At 45.8% G+C, this 27,862-nt stretch overlaps 1 protein-coding gene across 1 annotated transcript in view; it reads left to right on the top strand.

The window, feature by feature from the left end:
- Window positions 1–343: 343 nt before the first annotated feature.
- LOC115139926 (BICD family-like cargo adapter 1) overlaps window positions 344–27,862 on the top strand; it is a 36,844-nt gene continuing 9,325 nt past the window's right edge. The window contains exons 1-10 of the mRNA XM_029677810.2: window positions 344–1,203; window positions 2,256–2,471; window positions 20,802–20,918; window positions 22,208–22,219; window positions 23,226–23,372; window positions 23,591–23,770; window positions 25,211–25,429; window positions 26,084–26,227; window positions 26,390–26,520; window positions 26,736–26,856. Of these exons, the coding sequence (XP_029533670.1) occupies window positions 787–1,203; window positions 2,256–2,471; window positions 20,802–20,918; window positions 22,208–22,219; window positions 23,226–23,372; window positions 23,591–23,770; window positions 25,211–25,429; window positions 26,084–26,227; window positions 26,390–26,520; window positions 26,736–26,856 (1,704 nt within the window). The 5' untranslated portion in view covers window positions 344–786. The remainder of the gene's footprint in view (window positions 1,204–2,255; window positions 2,472–20,801; window positions 20,919–22,207; window positions 22,220–23,225; window positions 23,373–23,590; window positions 23,771–25,210; window positions 25,430–26,083; window positions 26,228–26,389; window positions 26,521–26,735; window positions 26,857–27,862) is intronic.

Genomic DNA, 27,862 nt, shown 5'->3' on the forward strand with positions numbered 1-27,862 from the left:
ACAATTTTGCAGATTAACACTGGGGTGATAAATGATCAGATGGTCATGTACAGGTAAAAAATGTTTTATCTCGTATATAAGAGAACGAGCATTACATTAATATGGATGATTGAAGGCAGCTGCTTAATCCATGCCTGGCGGCCTATTTAAACGTGCCCCATTCCTATGCTGTATGTAAAATAACAAAATATGGCGTTATCATACTCAGCCAATGGGTGTATATTTGTAATAGTTTGCTGTTGACGTCAGCAACGTGGGGCGCGCATTCCAGGGAGGGAAGAAGGTGGCGCCATCGGGCTCGTGCTCTGCTCGAGTGGGTATTTTGGATATCTGGCACAGGCCATATAGCTTCTGCAAAATGCCTCGGGTGTAAAGGGGCCAACTGTTATGGGGTACTGGGACCCCGCAGCAACGGGGTGGACAGACCGACCGCTGTTGAGAGTTCGTCAGGGCGGTTAACGCTGGGGACAAAGCACGCTGGACCGATCTTCTACATACAAGATAGCCAGCAACAGACATCAAGAGGCTTGTTTTCAACTCAGCTGCAGAGGAGGCGGCACTGTTTGCAGGATTAAAGGGAGAGCTTGGTGTGTAAGGTCTTCCGAGTGTGAGGGACATTTTAGTCAGACAAGTTAGCAATTGGCGTGATTTTGATACCAAGGAACCGTATCTATGGAGATATTATCTACAAAAAGAGGATCCGGTCATCCCGACCCAGTGACAGAGCGGGTTCAGTCGGAATAAATCAATTGGTTAATCTCTTTTATTTTTGTCCGCCGGGCGGCGATGTCAGCTTTCTGCCTCGATTTGCACACATCTACCGCCACGATTTCAGCACCACCCGAACTGGACAGCGACTGCATGGCGCACCTGCTAGATCAGGGCAACAAAACCCCACAAGAAACGGGAGGATTTCAGGGCCACTCGCTGCTACATACCGACTCTGGAGGCCTCGGGATGGCGTTGGAAGAGGAATTAGCCATGCTTACCGGGGAGCAGGACGAGGAGGAGGAGGAGGAGGAAGAGTTATCCGAATTGGAGACGCCTGTAATGGGACAGAATACAGACTTTTTGTTGCTCTTCCGTCAAAAGGAGAGGGATTTGGTTTTAGCTGCTAAACTCGGCAAGGCACTGCTAGAGCGAAACCAAGACCTGACTAAGCAATATGAGAAAATGAACAAAGATCTTAACGATAAACTTGAGGTAAGAAGTTAGTAGTACAAACACACACTGGCAAATACTGTAGGCTACCATCATGCCAGATTCGTTTTTCAATTCACAGTTGTTTTGGCCATCATTATTAAATTCATGTGGAGTTAAGCAGTGTATGTAAACATGTTGAACTGATTAAGACTGTCCCACATTATTGGTAATGCTGTTGAGCAGACTTCACTCTTTAAACATCTGTCTTGACAGTGTTTTCAGACTGTCTACAACTTACAGTACAGCTACAAACACCTCCACACAGTGTCATAACAGTCTAATGCCTCTTTCATGAAATCAGATTCGGAGCAAAACAGTACTCTTAAAGCAGACTGAGGTCACTCAATTCTTACAAAGACTTTTTATTTAAATGATTTGGCTGTCTCACACAGACAGCACTGCAACAGTTAGAGAGGAGGAGTTCACAACATCTTGCAGTGTCACTAAAGCCCTCAAAACTCATAGATGTCTTTTGCATTTTTCATGCTGACAGCAGAGCTTTTGTCCTTCTTATATTAACCCTCTCACACCACTGCACTTGGCCTGGACTGGAACAAGTCTAATCCCCTGGGAATGTCGCATGGGCATGGCCTATTGTATCTACTGTAGGATACATCTGCTCACAAAACTGATCTCTAACAACACAGTACTATGCTATGACCCAATATGCACAATATTCATCAAGCTATTTCCAGGCTTTTTAGGGGCAGTTAATATTGTTCCTTATCCTTTTACCAACTTTGTTTTTCCAACTGTTTTTTACTCCTGATGAGGCCTCTTTGTTCAGGACTGATCACCCAGCATGCCCTGTGACCAGCCATGCCACCCATCCCAACCCCCCATACTCTGACCCCCTTGTGCTCTCATTAAAAGCCCACCCTCATCCCCTCACCCCCTGCCTCAGCCTTATCAAGCGATGGATAGAAAAAAAGCTGCTTTGTGCCATCCTTTCAAAATCCAATGTCTATTACTACTACTAGTCTCAGGCCTAACCTGGTCCCTCCAGTCCAGCATCATATCTAAACCTGTCCCTTGTCTCCCCTCACCCACAGCACCTGGAGCAGGAGAAGCACGAGCTGCGGCGGCGTCTGGAGAACAAGGAGGGGGAGTGGGGGGACCGTGTGGCGGAGCTGGAGACAGACGTCCAGCAGCTGCAGGGAGAGCTGGAGCGCCATCAGGTCCAGCTGAGAGAAGCCGACCGTGACAAGTCCACGGCCATCAGGGAGCTGTCAGAGCAAAACCACCGCCTGCTGGAGCAGCTCAACCGGGTGAGTGTAGATAACTGTCCGTCTGTGGACCTGTCTGTCGGTCTGTCTGTCTGTCTGTGGACCACTGGGACTCAACACTGGATGTCTCAGTCTGCTGTGTTCATTTCTGGAGAGGGTACAACTATGTTCTCATATAGTATGCATACATGCACATGCATACACTCTGCTTCAATCTCTTCCCCCATGTCGCCATCTCTCTCTCTCTCACACATCAATATATGCTAAGTCATCGAAATTAAAGTGTAACGTTCCCCTCTTAAACACTGAATAATTTAGAATGATTGAGCATACTTCTTACGCAACCCTCCTGTCAATATTGATAAGTAACTACAGGCTGTTGAAACAGATTTGATATCTTAGGTAACACACAATCCGTTTTAATAGCATACAGTATGTGGCTGATGGGTTAAGGAAAGAGAGGAAGAATTACAGGATGACTGGGAGACTGGAGGAGGTAAAGGTTCATTAAGGGCCACATGCACTTTGTAGAGAGTGATGGAAGTATGGGAGAAGCTGTCATTAGAACAAGGTATAAACAGGGCTATCATCCTACCTCATCCTGATATTGTCCTGATCTTGTCTGTTTCCACTTATAAAATTTGATCACAATCAGATCACAATGTGTCTTTTAATCGTCTACACCTGTCTAAATATATGGGTACAATCCGAATGTGGACAAGTTCCCGGACAAAGGACACATAATTAGCACCAGGTATAAACCGGGCTATTGATTCGACTCTATTCATGGCCCGGTTGGATTGATGGAGCTGAGCAACAGCAGGTAATACTGTTGATTAGACTCCCCTAAGAAGGTGGATTTACTACAGCCTTCAGTCAAATCACCTCAACCCTAACTAATGAGGGAGGCATTGCCCTGACAGCCTAAATCCCAATGAAAACTAAAAGAAACTTAGGTCAGGAGGGGAGGACACAGCGCTTCTACCAACTTGAGTCAAGGTGCAGCAAAAATCCCATAACTATCTGGACAAACTATTTTTCAGATAAACAAATAGATGTAGAAGGGTTCGCACTCAAAAATATATTGCATAAAGCATTTCGGCATGTACACTATCCTGGATGCAGTGAAAATCATTTTCAAAAATGTAACAATGAAGTAAGCTTAATGCAACATCTTTTTGAATGCGAACCCACTACACCTTTTTGTTTATCTGAATTTGTGGGTTTTACGCACCCAATGGACATTCAATTCAGGACAAAAACACTCAATATTTCATGAATGTATTATCCTCTATATCAACAGAGTCTTTGAAATGATTTTACTGGTGCTCATCTTGCCACTAGCCTCTCATACCAGTCTGAGGCATCGAAACCAAGCATGGCGTCAACACACTGTTACTAAAAGAGACTAGCTTTCCAATCACCTGTGTCATGCTTCTGTGTGTGCTGCAGGGATATATCGATACCCAAAAGCTAGAACACCTAAACCTTTGAAAGTTGGTTAAGGTTGTTAAATGGAGAAAGCTTTGTGTTGACTGCAGTCAGAGGAGCAGTCTCCATTTTAAAGGCCCCAGGAGATAGGTGGGTGTTGCCTGCTGAGGTGACACCGGTGACAGTGTTGTGGGTGTGGGTAACACTGCCTGTGGTGTGGTGCTGTCTGTCCTGGGAATAGATGTGAGCTGCAGTCAGGCAGATGCTGCTTCCTTCCACAGCCCAGCAGGGAGAGAGCTAGTTAGCTGTCAATGGCTGTTTTTAGCCCTCATCACTAGGGCTGCTGCTGGCTGTATGCTGTCACAGATAGAGTAGCAGCACCACTGTGTCATACAGACCTTCACTCCCTCTCATTTCCATCTCTGATCAGATTAAAGTGAATTACCTGTCATCCACCATCAGTCTCTGACCATGGAGGGGGTCGCTGAACTGGTCTGTTGCTATGGATCCTGCTAGGTACTTAACATAATTAAGTTGCAGTTGATTTAAAAGCAGCCCTGTTTGAAATTAAATCTGGGTAGATATTTGGGGGTAGAGACTTTTATGTAGGGCTTGGGGAGTGGGCTAATGGTATTCATGAGCCCGACTTGAGATTATTGATCAGGCCTGTGTGATTCAATGCTGTCGGATTCCAGAGAGACCTCCTGTGTAATAAAATGAATGGGGTCAGCCATGATAGTCTCTCTTTTACTAAGCAATGGCCTGCTTACTCCACGGCTCTGAGTACACCTCCTCCGAGTGAACCCACACCACCCTGACTCTGGAAACCTCCCCAGTAGTAGAGCCACCAGAGAGAGGACAGCTATTAGGATCCAAGTAGGTTTGTGTGTGTGGATAGCCCTAACCAAAGACCTAGATTAGGAGATATTTTTGCTTTGTAATGACATTCTTTGTAGCATTAGTAGGGATAAGGATGCTAACAGTTTTATCTACAGACAGACCTTAGTCTGGTAATATTCACTGCAAAACAAACACCCATTCGTTCATTTTCAGGGTTCTTTAGGTTCTATTCTTTAATATATATTCTCAAGCTTTAGCTCCACTCTGGACACAGTGTGTCCACTGTCTTCCAGTCTAAAATCAAGCATCCTCCCGGTAAGTGACAGAAATAAGAGGTAATCTGTTGCAGGCTACATTAGAGAGCTTGTAAAATGGTTAGAATCCTGTCATGTGGTTGACAGCTCTTCAAAGGGCCATTCTCAAAATAAAGCTTTAAAGATTATACTCACAACAACAATGCACTCACAAAAACAGGTTTGAGAGAGGAACCAATTGTCTGCTGGAATCGAGTCTCTGATTGGATGCAGCAGGAATGAGCTTGTTGTGGAGGGGCTGGCCACAGGAAGTGATGTAAGACGCAGTGTATAAAATGCAGCATTGAAGGGATTAGGTCATAATCCTGTGTAATAGCCTTTCCTTATGAATTAAATCAGCAGCCAGAAGAACAACACTGCTCCATACTGCGCTCACAGCTAATTAAACTGTCACTCAACTATTTTGTTTGGGTGGAGAAGAGTCGGTGTGTGAGCCATTGCCCCTCATGTCAAAGGACAGTGCAAACCTGGCACTAATACACTAGGACACCATTCTCTATGAGCTAAACTTAAATCTATGAGAGCACACACGCCACTAACATACAGTGCATTCGGAAAGTTTTCAGACCCCTTGACTTTCTCCACAGTTTCTTACATTACAGCCTTATTCTAAAATTGATCAAATAAAAATTCTAAAAACGCGAAAACGGGTTTTTAGAATTTTTACAAATGTATTAAAAAGAAAAAACAGAACTTATTTACATAAGTATTCAGACCCTTTGCCATGATACTTTAAATTGAGCTCTAGTGCATACTATTTCCATTGATCATCCTTGAGATGTTTTTACAACTTATTGGAGTCCACCTGTTATAAATTAAATTGATTGGACATAATTTGGAAAGGCACACATCTGTTTATATATGATTCCACAGTTGACAGTGCATGTCAGAGCAAAAACCAAGCCATGAGGTCGAAGGAATTGTCTGTTGAGCTCCGAGACAGGATTGCGTCGAGGCACAGATCTGGGGAAGGGTACCAAAACATTTCTGCAGCATTGAAGGTCCCCAAGAAAACAGTGGCCTCCATCATTCTAAAAATGGAAGAAGTTTGGAACCACCAAGACTCTTCCTAGAGCTGGCCGCCTGGCCAAACTGAGCAATCAGGGGAGAAGGGCCTTGGTCAGGGAAGTGACCAAGAACCCGATGGCCACTCTAACAGAGCTCCAGAGTTCCTCTATGGAGATGGGAGAACCTTCCTGAAGGACAACCATCTCTGCAGCACTCCACTAATCAAGCCTTTATGGTAGAGTGGCCAGATGGAAGCCACTGCTCAGTAAAAGGCACATGACAGCCAAAAGGCACATAAAGACTGTCAGACCATGAGAAACAAGATTCTCTGGTCCATTGAAACCAAGATTGAACTCTTTGGCCTGAATGTCAAGCGTCACGTCTGGAGGAAACCTGGCACCATCCTTACGGTGAAGCATGGTGGTGGCAGCATCATGCTGTGGGGATGTTTTCACCGGCAGGAACTGGCGGACTAGTCAGGATCGAGGGAAAGATCAACGGAGCAAAGTACAGAGGGATCCTTGATGAAAACCTGCTCCAGAGCGCTCAGGACCTCAGACTGGTGCGAAGGTTCACCTTCCAACAGGACAATGACCCTAAGCACACAGGCAAGACAACACAGGAGTGGCTTCGGGACAAGTCTCTGAATGTCCTTGAGTGGCCCAGCCAGAGCCCAGACTTGAAACCTATTGAACATCTCTGGAGTGACCTGAAAATAGCTGTGCAGCAACGCTCCCCATCCAACCTGACAGAGCTTGAGAGGATCTCCAGAGAAGAATGTGAGAAACTCTCTAAATGAACGTGTGCCAAGTTTGTAGTGTCATACCCAAGACTCAAGGCTGTAATCACTGCCAAAGGTGCTTTAACAAAGTACTGAGTAAAGGGTCTGAATACCTACAGTACCAGTGAAAAGTTTCTTTATTCTACATTGTAGAAAAATAGTGAACACAACTATGATATAACACATATTGAATGTAGTAACCAAAAAGTGTTAAACAAATCAAAATATATTTTATATTTGAGATTCTTCAAAGTAGCCACCCTTTGCTTTGATTTCAGCTTTGCACACTCTTAGTATTCTCTCAACCAGCTTCACGAGGTAGCCACCTGGAATGCATTTACATTAACAAATGTGCCTTGTTAAAAGTTAATTTGTGGAATTTCTTTCCTTCTTAATGCGTTTGAGCAGTTGTGTTGTGACAAGTTAGGGGTGGTATACAGAAGATAGCCCTATTTGGTAAAAGACCAAGTCCATATTATGGCAAGAACAACTCAAATAAGCAAAGAGAAATGACAGTCCATCATTACTTTAAGACATGAAGGTCAGTCAATCCAGAACATTTCAAGAACTTTGAAAGTTTCTTCAAGTGAATTCGCAAAAACCATTGAGCTGTGATTGAACTGGCTCATGAGGAGAGCCACAGGAAAGGAAGACCTGGAGTTACATATGCTGCAGAGGATAAGTTAATTATAGTTACCAGCCTCAGAAATTTCACCCCAAATAAATGCTTCACAGAGTTCAAGTAACAGACACATCTCAACATCAAATGTTCAAAGGAGACTGCGTGAAAGCAGGCCTTCATGGTCGAATTGCTGCAAAGAAACCACTACTAAAGGACAGCAATAATAAGAGATTTGCTTGACCAAGAAACACGAGCAATGGACATTAGACAGGTGGAAATCTGTCCTTTGGTCTGATGAGTCAAAATTTGTGATTTTTGGTTCCAACTGCTGTAGCTTTGTAAGACGCAGAGAAGGTAAATGGATGATCTCCACATGTGGTTCCCACCGTGAAGCATGGAGGAGGAGGTGTAATGGTGTGGGGGTGCTTTGCTGTCATGATTTATTTGGAATTCAAGGCACACACCCAGCATGGCTATCACAGCATTTTGCCGCAATGCGCCATCCCATCTGGTTTGCGCTTAATGGGACTATCATTTGTTTGTCAACAGGACAATGACCCAAAACACACCTCCAGGCTGTGTAAGGGCTATTTGACCAAGAAGGAGAGTGATGGTGCTGCCTAAGATGACCTGGCCTCCACAATCACCCGACCTCAACCCAATTGAGATGGTTTGGGATGAGTTGGACCGCAGAGTGAAGAAAAAGCAGCCACCAAGTGCTCAGGATATGTGGGAAATCCTTCAAGACTGTTGGAAAATCATTTCAGGTGAAGCTGGTTGAGAGAATGCCAAGAGTGTGCAAAACTGTCATCAAGGCAAAATGGTGGCTACTTAGAATAAGGCTGTAACGTAACAAAATGTGGAAAAGGTCAAGGGGTCTGAATACTTTCCGGATGCCCTGTATTTATCACCCACAGAACACAGCCACAGAGAAACACACAAACACTTACTGTATTACTCATACAGACATAAAGACAAAAACACCTACAGTATACCCAGTGGTGTCTGGTAGGCTGGGGTGTGAGCTTGGCAAATCATCTAGGGCAGGGTTCCTCAAATGGCGGCTCGCGGGCCAAATGTATTTTATTTTATTGTTGGACATAAAGACTGTAAAAACACCAGCAAATCAGTGATTTTAATTTTGAGAATCTGTTCCATAGTATTCTCATGTGTAATAGAGAGATTCAGGTAACTGGCAAAATAAAGGAAATACCATCATAAAGTGTCTTAATAGGGCGTTGGGCACCACAAGCCGCCAGAACAGCTTCAATGCACCTTGGCATAGATTCTGGAACTCTTCTGGAGGGATGTGACACCATTCTTCCACGAGAAATTCCATCATTTGGTGTTTTGTTGATCATGGTAGAAAACGCTGTTTCTAGCACCGCTCCAGAATCTCCCATTAGTGTTCAATTGGGTTGAGATCTGGTGACTGAGACGGGCATATGGTTTACATAGTTTTCATACACATCAAGCCATTCGGTGACCATTCGTTGTCACGTTCGTCATAACGAGGAGACCAAGGCGCAGCGTGATATGAATACATTCTTCTTTAATGAAAGAGAACACTGAACAAACTATACAAAAAAACAAAACTAATGTGAAGCTGTATATAACGAGTGTTGACATGCAACTAACCATAGACAATAACCCACAATACCAAAATGGAAATGGCAACCTAAATAGTATCCCGATAAACACCCGTCTCTGATTGGGTACCAATTCAGGCCACCATAGACCTACATTTACCTAGACAATACCAAAACCCCATAGATATACAAAAAACCCAAGACAAAACAAAAACACATACCAGCCTCGTCACACCCTGACCTAACCAAAATAATAGAGAAAACAAAGATAACTAAGGTCAAGGCGTGACAGTACCCCCCCCCAAAGGTGCGGACTCCCGGCCGCAAGCCTAAACCTATATGGGGGGGTCTGGGTGTGCATCTCACCTCGGTGGCGGCTCTGGTTCTGGACGCCGCCCCCCATTCTTTACTCTGAGTCCGCTCTTGTAGCACAGACCCATGGATCATCGTCGGAGGCTCTGGACTGCGGATCCGGGCTGTGGCCCGTCGCTGGAGGCCCCGGGCTGTGGCCCGTCGCTGGAGGCCCCGGGCTGTGGCCCCCTGGGTACTGTCGCCGGATGCTCTGGACTGCCGAGGCGCACTGTAGGCCTGGTGCGTGGTGCCGGCACTGATGGTACCGCCCATTCTTGCCCGGCAAATGCGAGGAGCTGGAATAGAGCGCACCGGGCTAGAATAGCGCACTGGAGACACCGTGCGCATCTCTGCATAACACGGTGCCTGACCAGTTACATGCTCCCCACGGTAAGCACGAGGAGTTGGTTCAGGTCTCCTACCTGACTCAGCCAATCTCCTCGTGTGCACCCCCAATTTTTTTTATTGGTGCTGCCTCTCGGGCTTCCATGCTAGCCGTGTACCCTCATATCGTCGCCGTTCCTCTATTCTCCGGTATTTCTCCTCCTTAGAACAGCTATACTCCCCAGGCTGCGTCCAGGGTCCTGCTCCATCTAGTATTTCCTCCCATGTCCAGGATCCCTTTCCGTCCAAAATCTCCTCCCAAGTCCATAACGTCGGCTCCTCCTTTTCACACTGCTTGGTCCTTTTATGGTGGGTTATTCTGTCACGTTCGTCATAACGAGGAGACCAAGGCGCAGCGTGATATGAATACATTCTTCTTTAATGAAAGAGAACACTGAACAAACTATACAAAATAACAAAACGACCGTGAAGCTATATATAACAAGTGCTGACATGCAACTAACCATAGACAATAACCCACAAAACCAATGGAAAATGGCAACCTAAATAGGATCCCCAATCAGAGACAACGATAAACAGCTGTCTCTGATTGGGAACCAATTCAGGCCACCATAGACCTACATTTACCTAGACAATACCAAAACCCCATAGATATACAAAAAACCCTAGACAAGACAAAAACACACATATACCAGCCTCGTCACACCCTGACCTAACCAAAATAATAAATAAAACAAAGATAACTAAGGTCAGGGCGTGACATTCGTGCCCTGTGGATAGGGGAATTTTGGAAGCCAAAATAATGACCTGTCCAGCATTTTTATACATGCTCTAAGGATGCTGGGATGTTAATTTCTTAATTAACTTAGGAAACACACTTGTGTGGAAACCACACCTGCTTTCAATATACTTTGTATCCCTCAATCACTCAACTGGTTCCATTATTTTGTCAGTTACCTGTATATGTGATCGTATTTGTATTTTTTATTAGGATCTCCATTAGCTAACGCCGTAACGCTAGCTTATCTTCCTGTGGTCCAACACCAATTAATAAGACATTACAAATCAAGACTTCATAAACATTCAACAAGTAGACCATACAGACAATTAAAATACCTGACAGGAAACACATTTAACATTCAGTTGATGCTTTCTATTTCCTGTCCAGTCATATGGTGGATCACATAGATGTTATTTTATTTGGGATGGATTTACTTTTTTTCCTGAGAAATATGGATTGGTAAAGAGTTCTGTTCAGCTATGGCTCTATATACAAATGTAAGCAAGGTTTGAAATGATTATTTTAGTCAAATATTATATATATTTGGGCTTCTTGCAGTCTACATCCGCTCAACAACAAAAAACAAACTGTAATGAGCTGACTGTATTACCAAGGGCCATGGCTCTGTTCTGCTTCGTTCCTGTCACAGGTCTCTGTTCTAATAACCATCTGTATACAACACACGCGTCTCTCCAGGTCATCAGTTGTGATGAGGATCAGAAACACGTGCTGCTGCTCCCATACTCTGTCTGTAGCCATCAGGGATTCTGACAATACAGCTTCACAGACAGTGATCCTTGGTAATGTCAAACTGGAAGACTGACTGATGTCATGTTTTAGTGGATTTCATCATCTACACTCTTAGAATTAGTGGTGTCGTGTCTGTGACTATCATTAAATGGAAAGGCTGTTATTTTATCAAATCAATTCTCTATGTATAATTATTATTATGTGATTAAACTAATCATGTAAACTTTAATTAACTAGGAAGTTGGGGCACCACGAGAAACTGTTTATAGGGTCTCTATTTCCCTAATTGACTCTTCAGATATTTCATATCTTATAGAGTACAATCTTGTATTAATGTATTGTTATTACCTCATTGGTTCTCATTACTGAACGTCGCAAACCCTTGGAAATCTGCATGAACCCTAGCCTCCATAATATATACAAATTGGCTTAATTATTTATTTACTAACTAACTAAACAAATCACAGAAATACATAAACAAATAGTCATTGGTTACTAACACAATGCATTGATAAGTCCCTAGTCGACTAAACCGGTATGAAAAGTGGTAGACAATGGAAAGGGGTGGGGACAGATAAAGAGCGGGATAGACAAAAGGGATTCACTACACACAATTGATAATTATATTCATTGAAATGCTAATCCTTTGCACATGAACAGCCACTCATTCAAAAATAATTTGTTAGATTTGTTGGATTCTGTTGGAATCGCCGCTAAATCTGCTGGAGAGTCAGTTCATCAGAGAGTCTCTGTTTAACTTCCTCAGAAGTCACAATGTCTTTCGTGGTTGTAGCTTTCTCAGCGGCTCTGGATAGTGTCTGTTGTAATGATACGTCAGGCATACAGATGGTCGTTGCATAGAATAGATACTTCTGCGGTTGTCGGTATTCTCGTACTAGATTTACGTCATTTCTAGCTGCAGACTAGTAATTCTAAGTCTAGGATTTGCTCTTATTCTGTAGTGATCGATAGTTTCAGAGTTGAACCATTTCCAGCCGTGTAGCCAAAGCTCCACGCTGTATGGTGTCCGTAACTGATAGTTGTGGCCTAGTTCTTAACCATTTCACATGTAGCGTCAGCTGCATGTTTTCTAGTCTGATGGCCTATAGAGTTGTAGTTCTTAACCATTTCACATGTAGCGTCAGCTGCATGTTTTCTAGTCTAATGTACATTTCGTCAGGAGTGGGTTTTATACACTTCTGAGAAAAGGGGCGGTCCATGAAGCCGGCGTAATGTCTATACTCACGTGGGCGTGGCCACTGATTTGGTATGAAACTTGATATGAAAACCCATATTCTTTCATTTAGAAGGTTAACATCACATTACATCTTTAAACAAATAGCTTCATGTTTAATCACATACGTTTCACAATATTTAGATGTAACCCCATAATTAAGAAGTGTACGCAACCAACACAGTATTGAGTGTTTCCTGTCCTTCATGAGATCACCAAATGAAACACACTCGTCATGACTGTCCCTTAAGTGTCCACAGACCACTCCCACATTCTCAAAAATAGAAATATTGTTTAATTATTCAAACTTTTGATGTCCAAGGGTCTCTCTGTGTTCCACAGTTTACATTCCAATCTCGAACACTACAGAGCGTAGAGGCAGCGTATTTTACGACAGTCATAAAACAGCCAACTTCCCGCTCTCCCCCTCTACGAGAGAGAGCACGCTGTAGAGCGAACCCGATCCTTCAGATCGTCACAGGAGAGTTAGGACAGTTGTGACTCGAGAAACCTTGGAGAGCCTTAAGGAACCCCTTCAGCTAGATATGTTTAGGCCACCCGTGGGAGTAAGTGTCATTCCTGTTGGTCTGTTCTGTTGTATTGTCATCACATGTTAAGGTTGAACACTTCTGCAGCTTTAATGTGGTTTTCAGAGGTGTATGAGTTCCTTGAGCCTATGCAAATCCCAAAATTGGAATAGTTACCACTTTATTACTATGTGCAATCATGTTAATATCAAAACAAATTTTCTTTGTAACATGCACCGAATAGAGGTGTAGACCTGACAGTGAAATGCTTACTTACTAGCCCTTAACCAACAATGCAGTTTTAAGAAAAATAAGTGTTAAGTAAAAAATAGATAAAAATAACAAATAATTAAAGAGCAGCAGTAAAATAACAGTAGTAAGGCTATATACAGGCTGTACCGGTACAGAGTCAATGTGCGGGGGCACCGGTTAGTTGACTTAATTGAGGTAATATGTACATGTAGGTAGTGTTAAGTGACTATGCATAGATGATAAACAGAGAGTAGCAGCAGTGTAAAAAGGGGGGGACAATATAGATAGTCCGGGTAGCCATTTGATTAGCTGTTCAGGAGTCTTATGGCTTGGGGGGTAGAAGCTGTTAAGAAGCCTTTTGGACCTAGACTTGGCTCTCCGGTACTGCTTGCCGTGCAGTAGCAGAAGGAACAGTCTATGACTGGGGTGGCTGGAGTCTTTGACTCCTTTAGGGCCTTGCTCTGACACCGCCTGGTATAGAGGTCCTGGATGGCAGGAAGCTTGGCAGGAAGCTTGGTACTGGGCCGTACGCACTACCCTCTGTAGTACCCTGCGGTCAGAGGCTGAGCAGTTGTCATACCAGGCAGTGATGCTACCAGTCAGGATGCTCTCGATGGTGTAGCTGTAGAACTTGTTGAGGACCTGAGGACCCATGCCAAATCTTTTAATTCTCCTGAGGGGGAATAGGCTTTGCCGTGCCCTCTACACCACTGTCTTGGTGTGTTTGGACCATAATAGTTTGTTGGTGATGTGGACACCAAGAAACTTGAAGCTCTCAACCTGTTCCACTACAGAGCTTACAGCCCCGTCGATGAGAATGGGGGCGTGCTCGGTCATCCTTTTCCTGTAGTCCACAATTATCTCCTTTCTTGATCACGTTGAGGGAGAGGTTGTTGTCCTGTCACCACACTGCCAGGTCTCTGACCTCCTTCCAATGGCTGTCTCATCGTTGTCGGTGATCAGGCCTACCAGTATTGTGTTGTCGGCAAACTTATTGATGGTGTTGGAGTCGTGCCTGGTCATGCAGTCATGAGTGAGTACAGGAGGGTTGCAACACAGACCCCCTGACATGTACACACATTGACTTGTGAGTCATCTTCAACCATATGTGTATACTGTAGCTTGAACTGTACAGTATGTTCAGTTCAGGGGTTCCTTGTTACCTACCCTTACCACCTGGGGGCGGCCCATCAGGAAGTCCAGGATCCAGTTGCAGGGAGGTGTTTAGTCCCAGGGTCTTTAGCTTAGTGATGAGCTTAGAGGGAACTATGGTGTTGAACGCTGAGCTGTAGTCAGTGAATAGCATTCTCACATAGGTGTTCCTTTTGTCCAGGTGGGAAAGGGCAGGGTGGAGTGCAATAGAGATTACATCATGTGTGGATCTGTTGGGGCAGTATGCAAATTGGAGTGGGTCTAGGGTTTTTGGGATAAAGGTGTTGATGGGAGCCATGACCAGCCTTTCAAAGCACTTCATGGCTACAGGCGTGAGTGCTACAAGTCGGTAGTCATTTAGGCAGGCTACCTTAGTGTTCTTGGGCACAGGACTATGGTGGTCTGCTTGAAACATGTAGGTATTACAGACTCAGTCAGGGACAGGTTGAAAATGTGTCTTCAGTGCATGCTCAGAGTACACATCCTGGTAATCCGTCTGGCTCTGCGGCCTTGTGAATGTTGACCTGTTTAAAGGTCTTTCTCACATCGGCTACGGAGAGTGTGATCACACAGTCGTCCGGAACTGCTGATGCTCTCATGCATGCTTCAGTGTTGCTTGCCTCGAAGTGAGCATAGATGTATGAATATTACATTAGAATATGTAATATGCACACACATTCAAGGTCATTTGAAATTTGCAGTGTATAAACTTAACATGATGAACAGGAAGGACATTTACTCTAATGGGTGGAAGCCACACCTCCACTCTTCTGATAGGCTGCCTCTTCTACAATATATTATTAAAAAGGTTCAACGTTCAACCCCTCCCATCACAAAAAGGTTCCAGTTTGAACCTTTACACAGGGGTTCCTCGAAGACTCATTTCAGAGGGGTTCCTTAAGGAACCTTTTGGAATTAGATAGGTTCCCCCTGTGTGACAATTTTTAGAATCCCAAAAGATTCTTCCAGGCTCCTTTACTTCTAAGAGTGTGGGTCCATACACTAGTGTACACTGTGCTATGACTAAGGGAAATGGCAGAAATATGGCCACCAAGTCACACAGCTCCACCAGTCATGTCTCGCTCTCTCTGGTTGCTATGACAACCCGGGTGTCACATGTGAGATTCCATGTGTTGCCATGGAAAGGTGCTCTGCATCACTGTGTGCTGTACAGCCAACCCAATGTCAGGTTGCAACACAGACCCCCTGACATGTACACACATTGACTTGTGAGTCATCTTCAACCATATGTGTATACTGTAGCTTGAACTGTACAGTATGTTCTGCTTCCTGAGGAGAGAAAGAGGAAACAGATAAGCCATTGGAAATCCCTGACTTAATTAGCTATGTTAAAAAATAAGAGGATACAAGCCCCTCTCAATTTCACATAGGCGTAAGCAAGAACATTAGACCGAAAACCTCAGAAAATCTGTTACGTTCTTGTATTATACATACGCTATGGATTAGGTTTGTATGTAGGAAAGATATGTTTCCTCTCCAATCAAAGACTAGTGTAAATGAAACAGTTTTGAGAATCTTGTGATTCTCCCTTTGAAAGAGAATGACTTGGCACAAGTTACCTTTGTGTCTGGACTCTGGAGGAAGAATGAGCGTTACGCTTGTCCCTCAGTTGATTGAGCCCTAGTTTGTTGGCCTGGATTCTGTCGCAATAGTCCGTTTTCCCCCATGTACTGATAATGCTTGATCTTGGATTTGACGCTCAGATTAAGGGAAATATCAGTAAATCTGGCAAACCACAGTGAAATATCCTGTTTCTCCTGTGATCTCAATCTGCCAGGCGCAGTGTGATACTGGGTCAAATGTCACGTTCCCACTGTGACTGGGCTCTGTATAGACATCCACTGAGGAGAGATACATCAGTCAGGTCAGAGAGGAAGAGCTGTATGGATCATCCTGGCCTGGTTAGGAGAGTAGAGTAGAGCTGGTGTGTTGTACCCTATGTCTGAATGTCTATAAATGCATCAAAGTGAATATGATTCTGCATTTAGTGTAGGCTACATATCATTCATTCCACGCATCACTGGGGACAACAAGGTGCCATTATGAAAAAGGGGTACATGGACTTTGATGTGGAAGGGATTCAATACTTGTGAAAGAGCCACAACAAAAACGTTTCCTTCTTGTTGTAAGCACAGTGCACGGACCAAACTCTTCCTGTGTTGGAGCAGTGATATGGTACAACTGAAAGTGTCTAGTTTACAGATTGTTCTGCCCTTGGTTACCCAGACAGAATACATCAATAGTACAACTCCTCTCTGAGTTATTTAAGGACACAAGTGCATCAAGTGTGAATGGAAGTAGCCCTTTTAGTTTTTTACAGCAGACATTACAGAGTGGACATCTCTCTACGCCACGCTGGTTTCCAAAACTCAAACAGCTGTCCAATGGAGAAACAATTACCCTCTCACATAAATCTTAAATTCACTTACAGTAGACTTACTGTAGTAGAAAAGATAACACTGTTTAGGACTTGGCATTAGAGAGAGGCTGTAGCCTTCTTCTGACCTGTCTCATACAGTCCCTACTCACCAAGGCCTCACCAGTCACCAGTGTGGCCAACACTGCAACCACTGACTGAAATAACCTAGAAATACCACACTGCTACCTAGAGGCAAACATATCGAACATCCTGCCACGGATATGATCTTTGTAGCAAATCCATGTCGAGATTTGATTCCACCTGGTTCTTATTTGTCAGAGGTAGTATACACCTGACCTTTGATTGTGGATGAGTGTTCTCTAGAATCTCTAATGAGGACACAGAGCTACTAGATTCTAGATACTGAAGTGCCATGATGGAGTGAAATAGTGTAGTCAGAGGATTGTGTAAACGCATCGTACAGTGTGTACGGGCCGTTTATCAGGTCTCTATATTCTCAGTAAGATCTGTTAAGTTGACTTTGTCTCCAGTGAATAAATCAATGATTGCTTTGTTATATGGCATTTATTTTTCTCAGTGCAGAGGCTGGAGAGGAGTGAGGGAGTGGTATCCCGGATTCCACCGTCCATTACCATGGCAGTGATGATGACAATCAGAGTCTGGGCTTCCTGAGTGCAGCCTCACTTATGCTAATGAAGTTCTGTCGGTCTGACTTTGCGATCTGCACTCGGCCGGTAGGCAGTGGGGTGATCAGAACAGTCCAATGATCTCAGCCAGGGAAGGGGCTTCTCCTGCACTCTGCTGCACTCAGAAGGAGGGGCCCAGCTTCAAATGGAACATTCCAGATTCTAAAGGCCAAGAGTTACTCAAACCTGTGCTTTCACAGGAACAGTTATACTGCGCAGCGGAATGTACCAGTTCCAGGAACACTGTGGTGACTCAGAGGCGACATTGTGTCAAATCAAATAGCACTCAAAGCATTTACAATGTGGGTTACTCACTCAGAACGTGTCTCACCATGGGCTCCCGAGTGGCGCAGCGGTCAAAAGGCATCACTACAGTCCCTGGTTCGTATCCAGGCTGTATTGCATCCGGCCGTGATTGGGAGTCCCATAGGGCGGCACACAAGTGGCCCAGCGTTGTCCGGGTTTGGGCAGGGTAGGCTGTCATTGTAAATAAGAATTTGTTCTTAACTGACTTGCCTAGTTAAATAAATGTTAAATAAAATAAAAATGTGTAAATTGCGCCATGTGAAGTATGTAAGGGGCATTAGTGTGTGTGGACAATATGTTGTCAAATCAAATCAAATCTTATTTGTCACATACACATGGTTAGCAGATGTTAATGCGAGTGTAGCGAAATGCTTGTGCTTCTAGTTCCGACAATGCAGTAATAACCAACAAGTAATCTAGCTAACAATTCCAAAACTACTACCTTAGACACAAGTGTAAGGGGATAAAGAATATGTACATAAAGATATATGAATGAGTGATGGTACAGAGCGGCATGGGCAAGATACAGTAGGTGGTATTGAGTGCAGTATATACATATGAGATGAGTATGTAAACAAAGTGGCATAGTTAAAGTGGCTAGTGATACATGTATTACATAAAGATGCAGTAGATGATATAGAGTACAATATATACGTATACATATGAGATGAATAATGTAGGGTATGTAAACATTATATTAGGTAGCATTGTTTAAAGTGGCTAGTGATATATTTTACATTTCCCATCCATTCCCATTATTAAAGTGGCTGGAGTTGAGTCAGTGTTGGCAGCAGCCACTCAATGTTAGTGGTGGCTGTTTAACAGTCTGATGGCCTTGAGATAGAAGCTGTTTTTCAGTCTCTCGGTCCCAGCTTTGATGCACCTGTACTGACCTCGCCTTCTGGATGATAGCGGGGTGAACAGGCAGTGGCTCGGGTGGTTGTTGTCCTTGATGATCTTTATGGCCTTCCTGTGACATCGGGTGGTGTAGGTGTCCTGGAGGGCAGGTAGTTTGCCCCCGGTGATGCGTTGTGCAGACCTCACTACCCTCTGGAGAGCCTTACGTTTGTGGGCGGAGCAGTTGCCGTACCAGGCAGTGATACAGCCCGACAGGATGCTCTCGATTGTGCATCTGTAGAAGTTTGTGAGTGCTTTTGGTGACAAGCCGAATTTCTTCAGCCTCCTGAGGTTGAAGAGGCGCTGCTGCGCCTTCTTCACGATGCTGTCTGTGTGGGTGGACCAATTCAGTTTGTCTGTGATGTGTACGCCGAGGAACTTAAAACTTACTACCCTCTCCATTACTGTTCCATCGATGTGGATAGGGGGGTGTTCCCTCTGCTGTTTCCTGAAGTCCACAATCCTCTCCTTAGTTTTGTTGACGTTGAGTGTGAGGTTATTTTCCTGACACCACACTCCGAGGGCCCTCACCTCCTCCCTGTAGGCCGTCTCGTCGTTGTTGGTAATCAAGCCTACCACTGTTGTGTCGTCAGCAAACTTGATGATTGAGTTGGAGGCGTGCGTGGCCACGCAGTCGTGGGTGAACAGGGAGTACAGGAGAGGGCTCAGAACGCACCCTTGTGGGGCCCCAGTGTTGAGGATCAGCGGGGTGGAGATGTTGTTGCCTACCCTCACCACCTGGGGGCGGCCCGTCAGGAAGTCCAGTACCCAGTTGCACAGGGTGGGGTCGAGACCCAGGGTCTCGAGCTTGATGACGAGCTTGGAGGGCACTATGGTGTTAAATGCCGAGCTGTAGTCGATGAACAGCATTCTCACATAGGTATTCCTCTTGTCCAGATGGGTTAGGGCAGTGTGGTTGAGATTGCATCGTCTGTGGACCTATTTGGGCGGTAAGCAAATTGGAGTGGGTCTAGGGTGTCAGGTAGGGTGGAGGTGATATGGTCCTTGACTAGTCTCTCAAAGCACTTCATGATGACTGAAGTGAGTGCTACAGGGCGGTAGTCGTTTAGCTCAGTTACCTTAGCTTTCTTGGGAACAGGAACAATGGTGGCCCTCTTGAAGCATGTGGGAACAACAGACTGGGATAGGGATTGATTGAATATGTCCGTAAACACACCAGCCAGCTGGTCTGCGCATGATCTGAGGGCGCGGCTGGGGATGCCGTCTGGGACTGCAGCCTTGCGAGGGTTGACACGTTTAAATGTTTTCCTCACGTCGGCTGCAGTGAAGGAGAGTCTGCATGTTTTAGTTGCGGGCCGTGTCAGTGGCACTGTGTTGTCCTCAAAGCAGGCAAAAAAGTTATTTAGTCTGCCTGGGAGCAAGACATCCTGGTCCGTGACGGGGCTGGTTTTCTTTTTGTAATCCGTGATTGACTGTAGACCCTGCCACATACCTCTTGTGTCTGAGCAGTTGAATTGAGATTCTACTTTGTCTCTATACTGACGCTTAGCTTGTTTGATTGCCTTGCGGAGGGAATAGTTACACTGTTTGTATTCGGTCATGTTTCCGGTCACCTTGCCCTGATTAAAAGCAGTGGTTCGCGCTTTCAGTTTCACACGAATGCTGCCATCAATCCACGGTTTCTGGTTTGGGAATGTTTTAATCATTGCTATGGGAACGACATCTTCAACGCACGTTCTAATGAACTCGCTCACCGAATCAGTGGAACATTTCATTGTGTGTCAGTATTGTTGTGCATAAGGAGTGAGGTCACGCTGCTCTGAATCAAGCGCTGGAGGGATGAGTTATGTTCCCAGAGCTGTGGTGAACACGAGGCTCCTTGCTGAGAGACGCACTCAAAGCAGCAACAAACAACAGGAGTTGCTCTACACTGAACAGACTGCATAATACTACTGTTTTGAATTATGACTTTACAACACTACTCTTATGCACTTTGTATTCTATGCAGAAGATGTTTATTTGTAATCTGGTAATGCCCCTGAAGGAGTGAATAATGTTGAATTTTTATTAATAACATGTTATTCAAATATTTATTCATGTATTTTGTGCCAACACCCTGTTTCTGGGGTGTGTTTCGTCTCCAGGCTACAGAGGTGGAGAGGCAGCTGTCCACTCAGGTCCACTCGTTACGGGATGACTTCAGAGAGAAGAGCATCTCCACCAACCAGCACATGACACGACTAGAGAGCCTACAGGCTGAGGTGAGACTAGAGAGCCTACAGGCTGAGGTGAGACTAGAGAGCCTACGGGCTGAGGTGAGACTAGAGAGCCTACGGGCTGAGGTGAGACTAGAGAGCCTACGGGCTGAGGTGAGACTAGAGAGCCTACGGCTGAGGTGAGACTAGAGAGCCTACGGGAGGTGAGGAGAGCCTACAGGCTGAGACTAGAGAGCCTACGGGCTGAGGTGAGACTAGGCTGAGGTGAGACTAGAGAGCCTACCTACAGGGCTGAGGTGAGACTAGAGAGCCTGACAGAGAGCCTACAGGCTGAGGTGAGACTAGAGAGCCTACAGGCTGAGAGACTAGAGAGCCTACGGCTGAGGTGAGACTAGAGAGCCTACGGGCTGAGGTGAGACTAGAGGGCTGAGGTGAGACTAGAGAGCCTACGGGCTGAGGTGAGACTAGAGAGCCTACGGCTGAGGTGAGACTAGAGAGCCTACGGGCTGAGGCGAGACTAGAGAGCCTACGGGCTGAGGCGAGACTAGAGAGCCTACGGGCTGAGGCGAGACTAGAGAGCCTACGGGCTGAGGCGAGACTAGAGAGCCTACGGGCTGAGGCGAGACTAGAGAGCCTAGAGAGCCTAGAGAGCCTACGGGCTGAGGCGAGACTAGAGAGCCTACGGGCTGAGGCGAGACTAGAGAGCCTACGGGCTGAGGCGAGACTAGAGAGCCTACGGGCTGAGGCGAGACTAGAGAGCCTACGGGCTGAGGCGAGACTAGAGAGCCTACAGGGCCTACCAGCTGAGGCGAGACTAGAGAGCCTACCGGGTGAGGCGAAACTAGGGAGCGTACCGGCTGAGGCGAGACTAGAGAGCCTACAGGGCCTACCGGCTGAGGCGAGACTAGAGAGCCTACAGGGCCTACCGGCTGAGGCGAGACTAGAGAGCCTGCCGGCTGAGGCGAGACTAGGGAGCCTGCCGGCCGAGGCGAGACTAGGGAGCCAGCCGGCTGAGGCGAGACTAGGGAGCCTAGGGATACCTTCCTTAAAATGTATTTCAACTTGACAGATATTACCTATGAAATATATCCCCAGTCATTATCAAAAGTGTTGTTTATTTAAAATGTTCTTTTAAAATGCTGTGGGGGTTTGAAAAAGTAATATCCTGAGATCTTAGAATATGCACACCTCAAGTTGTGATTGCTATCAAACTAATTCAAACAGTTGAGTTAAGTGAACAAACATACAAATCTGTTTTTCCTCCTTTTCTATCAATCATTCCCTGTTCCACTCCTCTAATACCATGATTGAATCCTTCCTCTTGACTGGAGCAGCAAGGGCTGGAAGTGAGTGGTTATATTGGTTTGTCTGCATGCTGCATGTCACGTGTGTGTACATGTCCCACTGTACTGCTATGGAGCGTGAGATACCGTAGCCTAGCATACACAGTAATATCAGTAATGTGTAATATCAGCCATTTAGCTCAGGGTCATAGGATGATACCATGACATACAGTACAGTATATAATATCTCTCTGAAGCCTCCTCTTTTAAAGTGGGTCTTATTGGAGAGGAATAACCCACTGCGGAGACCGCGCTGTAATTGGGTGAAAACAATACCGTTCTATATTTAGCTCAGATATACTGCAATGTCTGGGTGTTCGCAGGATTGCAACGGGTGTTCTGAATGTGACAAGGATGAATATGTCACAGTCCTGCTAGACAAAGAAAATCACAGCAATGTCAACCAAAATGTCTGAAGGACACACAGAGAACATAAAGCTACAAAGATGTCCACCCGATGGCAAAGTCAGTGAGCTGATCTGTACACGCAATGTCAGCCTCCTGCGCTGCCAAGGAGATCAACAGACGTAGGTCAATGCATGGCTGGGGGATAACGAGAAAGAACAAGAGCTGATGTTTGTTTAATAGAGTAAGCTGCTCGGGCGGCTACCGAACATATTACACACAAACTCGCCTTGCATCTCTAGACATGTGCGGTGTTCGTGCAATGTTAGCCTTCAGTCCACTGTACAGTATAGACTGATGAAGGAATAGACTGTTATCAGGTTTATTTGGAATATCAACTTATCACAGAGACATTCCTGTATGTGAGGGAGGCAGAAACCGCCTACTCCTAATCGCCTATGCTAGGCACCAAACATTCTTTGGACCAGGGGGAGTACTTTAATCTTCTGGAACATTTGAACTCTCCTCAGAGTCAGGAAAGAAACAGGTTAACACTAGAGGGCAAAAACTGAGTGCAGATAGCTACCAAAACAGTTTCTCCTATCTGTCCTTGGTTCCATAGCACAATGTGTAACTTGGCTATTGGGGTTATGTATTTTGTCAGATTAAGATGCTGTCGGAGCGTAAGAGAGAGCTGGAGGATCAGGTTAACGCCGTACTAGAGGAAAACGAGCTACTGCAGAACACTGTTGACGACCTGAGGGAAGGGACGCTAGTGCTGGAGAAACAGTACCACGAGAAGGTCTCACAGGTACGATCTCTGACATTCTTTAGGGGTTTTGATACAACTGTTGTACTGTGTCATAATACTCCTGTGTAATGTGAGAGTGTGTATGTTGGTGTATAGATATCTGTACAGTACGAGTACTTCTGAGTGTGTTGTATTGATCTGTATGGTATCAGGGCTCTGTGTTGACCACTGTGTTGACCACTGTGTTGACCAGTTTGTTGACTGCTGTACATGTCTAGTTACGGCAGAGCCAGCTGGAGCTCCAGGAGGTACGGGTGTCCCACAGACATCTGAGTGCCCGCTTTGAGGAGTTCACAGAGGAGAGAAGTCTCCAAGGCCTCAGCCCAAACCCTGCCAGCCTACTCTGTGAGATAGAACAGAGCATGGAGCAAGAGGAGCAGGAACAGGAGAGGGAGCAGGTACATGCATGCACATAACACTGTTGATGAGAGAGAGTGGCATACAGAGAATCCTTGTTGTTCTATATGTGATTTACAGTGTATCACACAGTGGTGGTATAGTGGTGAGCATAGCTGTCTTCCAAACAATTGGCCTGGATTCGATTCCTGGCCATCGCAGCAAAACACTTTATATGGACGGCAGGTAGCCTAGCGGTTAGAACATTGGGCCGGTAACCAGCAGGTAGCGTAGCGGTTAGAACGTTGGGCCGGTAACCAGCAGGTAGCCTAGCGGTTAGAGCGTTGGGGTAGCCTAGCGGTTAGAACGTTGGGTAACCAGCAGGTAGCCTAGCGGTTAGAACGTTGGGCCGGTAACCAGCAGGTAGCCTAGCGGTTAGAGCGTTGGGCCGGTAACCAGCAGGTAGCCTAGCGGTTAGAGCGTTGGGCCGGTAACCAGCAGGTAGCCTAGCGGTTAGAGCGTTGAGCCGGTAACCAGCAGGTAGCCTATCGGTTAGAACCAGCAGTTGAGCGTTGGGCCGGTAACCAGCAGGTAGCCTAGCGGTTAGAGCGTTGGGCGGTAACCAGCAGGTAGCCTAGCGGTTAGAGCGTTGGGCAGGTAGCCGGTAACCAGCAGGTAGCCTAGCGGTTAGAAGCGTTGGGTTGGGCCGGTAACCAGCAGGTAGCCTAGCGGTTAGAACGTTGGGCCGGTAACCAGCAGGTAGCCTAGCCTTAGAGCGTTGGGCGGTAACAGAAGCGTTGGAACGTTGGGCGGTAACCAGCAGGTAGCCTAGCGGTTAGAACGTTGGGCGGTAACCAGCAGGTAGCCTAGCGGTTAGAGCGTTAGAACGCCTGGAACGCCGGTAACCAGCAGGTAGCCTAGCGGTTAGAACGTTGGGCCGGTAACCAGCAGGTAGCCTAGCGGTTAGAACGTTGGGCCGGTAACCAGCAGGTAGCCTTGCGGTTAGAACGTTGGGCCGGTAACCAGCAGGTAGCCTAGCGGTTAGAACGTTGGGCCGGTAACCAGCAGGTAGCCTAGCGGTTAGAACGTTGGGCCGGTAACCAGCAGGTAGCCTAGCGGTTAGAGCGTTGGGCCGGTAACCAGCAGGTAGCCTAGCGGTTAGAGCGTTGGGCCGGTAACCAGCAGGTAGCCTAGCGGTTAGAGCGTTGGGCCGGTAACCAGCAGGTAGCCTAGCGGTTAGAGCGTTGGGCCGGTAACCAGCAGGTAGCCTAGCGGTTAGAGCGTTGGGCCGGTAACCGAAAGGTTACTCATTTGAAACCCTAAACAGACAATGTCAAAAAATGTAACCATAATTGCTTCAGGGATGCTGGACAACGGTGACCCTGGCCAATTGACACGTGTGTTAATACATACTTATACATAGGTGAAATGTAAGCACCCACCAACTAATTATTATTATTATCAGTGGTCTTTGCTAAGCAGCTTTCCCTCTCTGTCTCCAGCTGCGTCTCCAGCTGTGGGAAGCCTACTGCCAGGTGCGCTCTCTCGTCTCCCACCTGCGAGGCAACGACATCACAGACTCGGCCCTGTCCACAGACTCCTCCATGGACGAGTCCTCTGAGACATCCTCAGCCAAGGACGTTCCCATGGGGAGCCTACATGCCAGTCTACTGGAGCTACGCAGACTCACACAGAACCTGCTAGACGGCAATGAGTCCACGGTACGGACCTTTCACACACATATATGAAAAATACTGACCAGATATACTATACACTGAGTGTAAAACATTAGGAACACCTTCCTAATATTGAGTTGCACGGCACCCCCTTTTGCCCCCAGAACAGCCTCAATTAATCGGGCATGGACTACAACATGACTCCAATGCTTCCCACAGTTGTGTCAAGTTGGCTGGATGTCCTTTGGGTGGTGGACCTCTCTTTATACACACAGGAAACTGTTGAGCGTGAAAACCCAGCAGCGTTGCAGTTCTCGAGACACTCAAACCGTTGTGCTTGGCACCTACTACCATACCCCGTTCAAAGGCACCCTCTAAATGGCACACATAACACAATCCATGTCTCAATTGTCTCAAGCCTTAAACTGTTATTTAAACGGTCTCCTCGCCTTCATCTACACTGATTGAAGTGGATTTAACAAGTGACATCAATAAGGGATTATAGCTTTCACCTGGATTCACCTGGTCAGTCTGTCATTGAAAGAGCAGGATTTCCTAATGTTTTGTACACTCCGTGTATAGTTCCTCCATGCATCTAATAAAGAGTGTGAACTATTCAAAACAAGCCAAAATTACAATTGAGTGGAAATCACAATATAATGAACCTGTGTGTGTGTTGTTGTGGTTGTGTGTGAGCAGGGTTCTCGGCGGAGTGACGAGGAGGCTCTAGAGGACCAAGTTCGAAAGCTTGGGGAAGAGCTGAGAGGAGTGAGAGAGCTGTACGAAACAGAGCAGGATAGAACACGGAACAGCCAAGAAGAGGTTCTACAACTCCATAATCAGGTACTACTGCACACAGAGCTTCATCATCGCTGTTGTTCTCCAACAAGATCACTTCAGCACAGCGTTATTATTGAAGCGAGACACATTCGATGGGATTTCTTATTTATGAGGCTGACGATGTTTGATAAGTGTTGCTTGTGTCATTCCTCCCCTGTCCTGCAGATGGCGACGTTTTCTGTGGAGATGTGCTCTGTACAGGAGGAGAGTGAGCGCATGAGGGCCATGTCTGAAGCACGAGACCCCAGTGAACAGCTCCAAAGTGCTATACAAGACCGAGACGACGCTATTTCCAAGTAAGACCACACAACATAACTCATCATCTGGGCACAACCAAATTGTATGTGCTTCCTGTGTAAAATTACTACCAATGTAATAGACTAGCATATAACAACAATTAGTCTTTTTACATTCATCTCCAAATAAGCAAGCTCTGATTCAGCGGAATAAGAGCAAAGAGAGATGTTGTCTGTCTCTAAGCTGTATGTCTGTGTGTCTGTCTGCCTTTCAGGAAGAAAGTGGTGGAGACGGAGCTGGCCAAGTGTAAGATAGATATCATGTCTCTGAACAGCCAGCTCCTGGACGCCATCCAGCAGAAGCTGAACCTATCACAGCAGCTGGAGGCCTGGCAGGTGGGTCAGAGGTCAGGGAGCATGAGGGGGCACGCTAGGCCACTCATAGTGTGAGCTATTATTTGATTCGATTTAAAAACACAATTCAGCCACATGTGTAAACACTGTATTTAAAATAATCGAGGGTAACACAATAATGTTTAACAACTTATTTCCATTGTTACTGAATGGACTGCCAAATTGAATGGGCTGTCAAACAGATATATATACAGTGGGGCAAAAAAAGTATTTAGTCAGCCACCAATTGTGCAAGTTCTCCCACTTAAAAAGATGAGAGGCCTGTAATTTTCATCACAGGTACACTTCAACTATGACAGACAAAATTAGAAAAAAAAATCCAGAAAATCACATTGTAGGATTTTTAATGAATTTATTTGCAAATTATGGTGGAAAATAAGTATTTGGTCACCTACAAACAAGCAAGATTTCTGACTCTCACAGACTTGTAACTTCTTCTTTTAGGCTCCTCTGTCCTCCACTTGTTACCTGTATTAATGGCACCTGTTTGAACTTGTTATCACATTTACATTTACATTTAAGTCATTTAGCAGACGCTCTTATCCAGAGCGACTTACAAATTGGTGCGTTCACCTTATGACATCCAGTGGAACAGCCACTTTACAATAGTGCATCTAAATCTTTTAAGGGGGGTGAGAAGGATTACTTTATCCTATCCTAGGTATTCCTTAAAGAGGTGGGGTTTCAGGTGTCTCCGGAAGGTGGTGATTGACTCCGCTGTCCTGGCGTCGTGAGGGAGTTTGTTCCACCATTGGGGGGCCAGAGCAGCGAACAGTTTTGACTGGGCTGAGCGGGAACTGTACTTCCTCAGTGGTAGGGAGGCGAGCAGGCCAGAGGTGGATGAACGCAGTGCCCTTGTTTGGGTGTAGGGCCTGATCAGAGCCTGGAGGTACTGAGGTGCCGTTCCCCTCACAGCTCCGTAGGCAAGCACCATGGTCTTGTAGCGGATGCGAGCTTCAACTGGAAGCCAGTGGAGGGAGCGGAGGAG

The sequence above is a fragment of the Oncorhynchus nerka genome, linkage group LG13 (genome assembly GCF_034236695.1).
Source record: "Oncorhynchus nerka isolate Pitt River linkage group LG13, Oner_Uvic_2.0, whole genome shotgun sequence".
Classification (NCBI taxonomy): Eukaryota; Metazoa; Chordata; class Actinopteri; order Salmoniformes; family Salmonidae; genus Oncorhynchus; species Oncorhynchus nerka.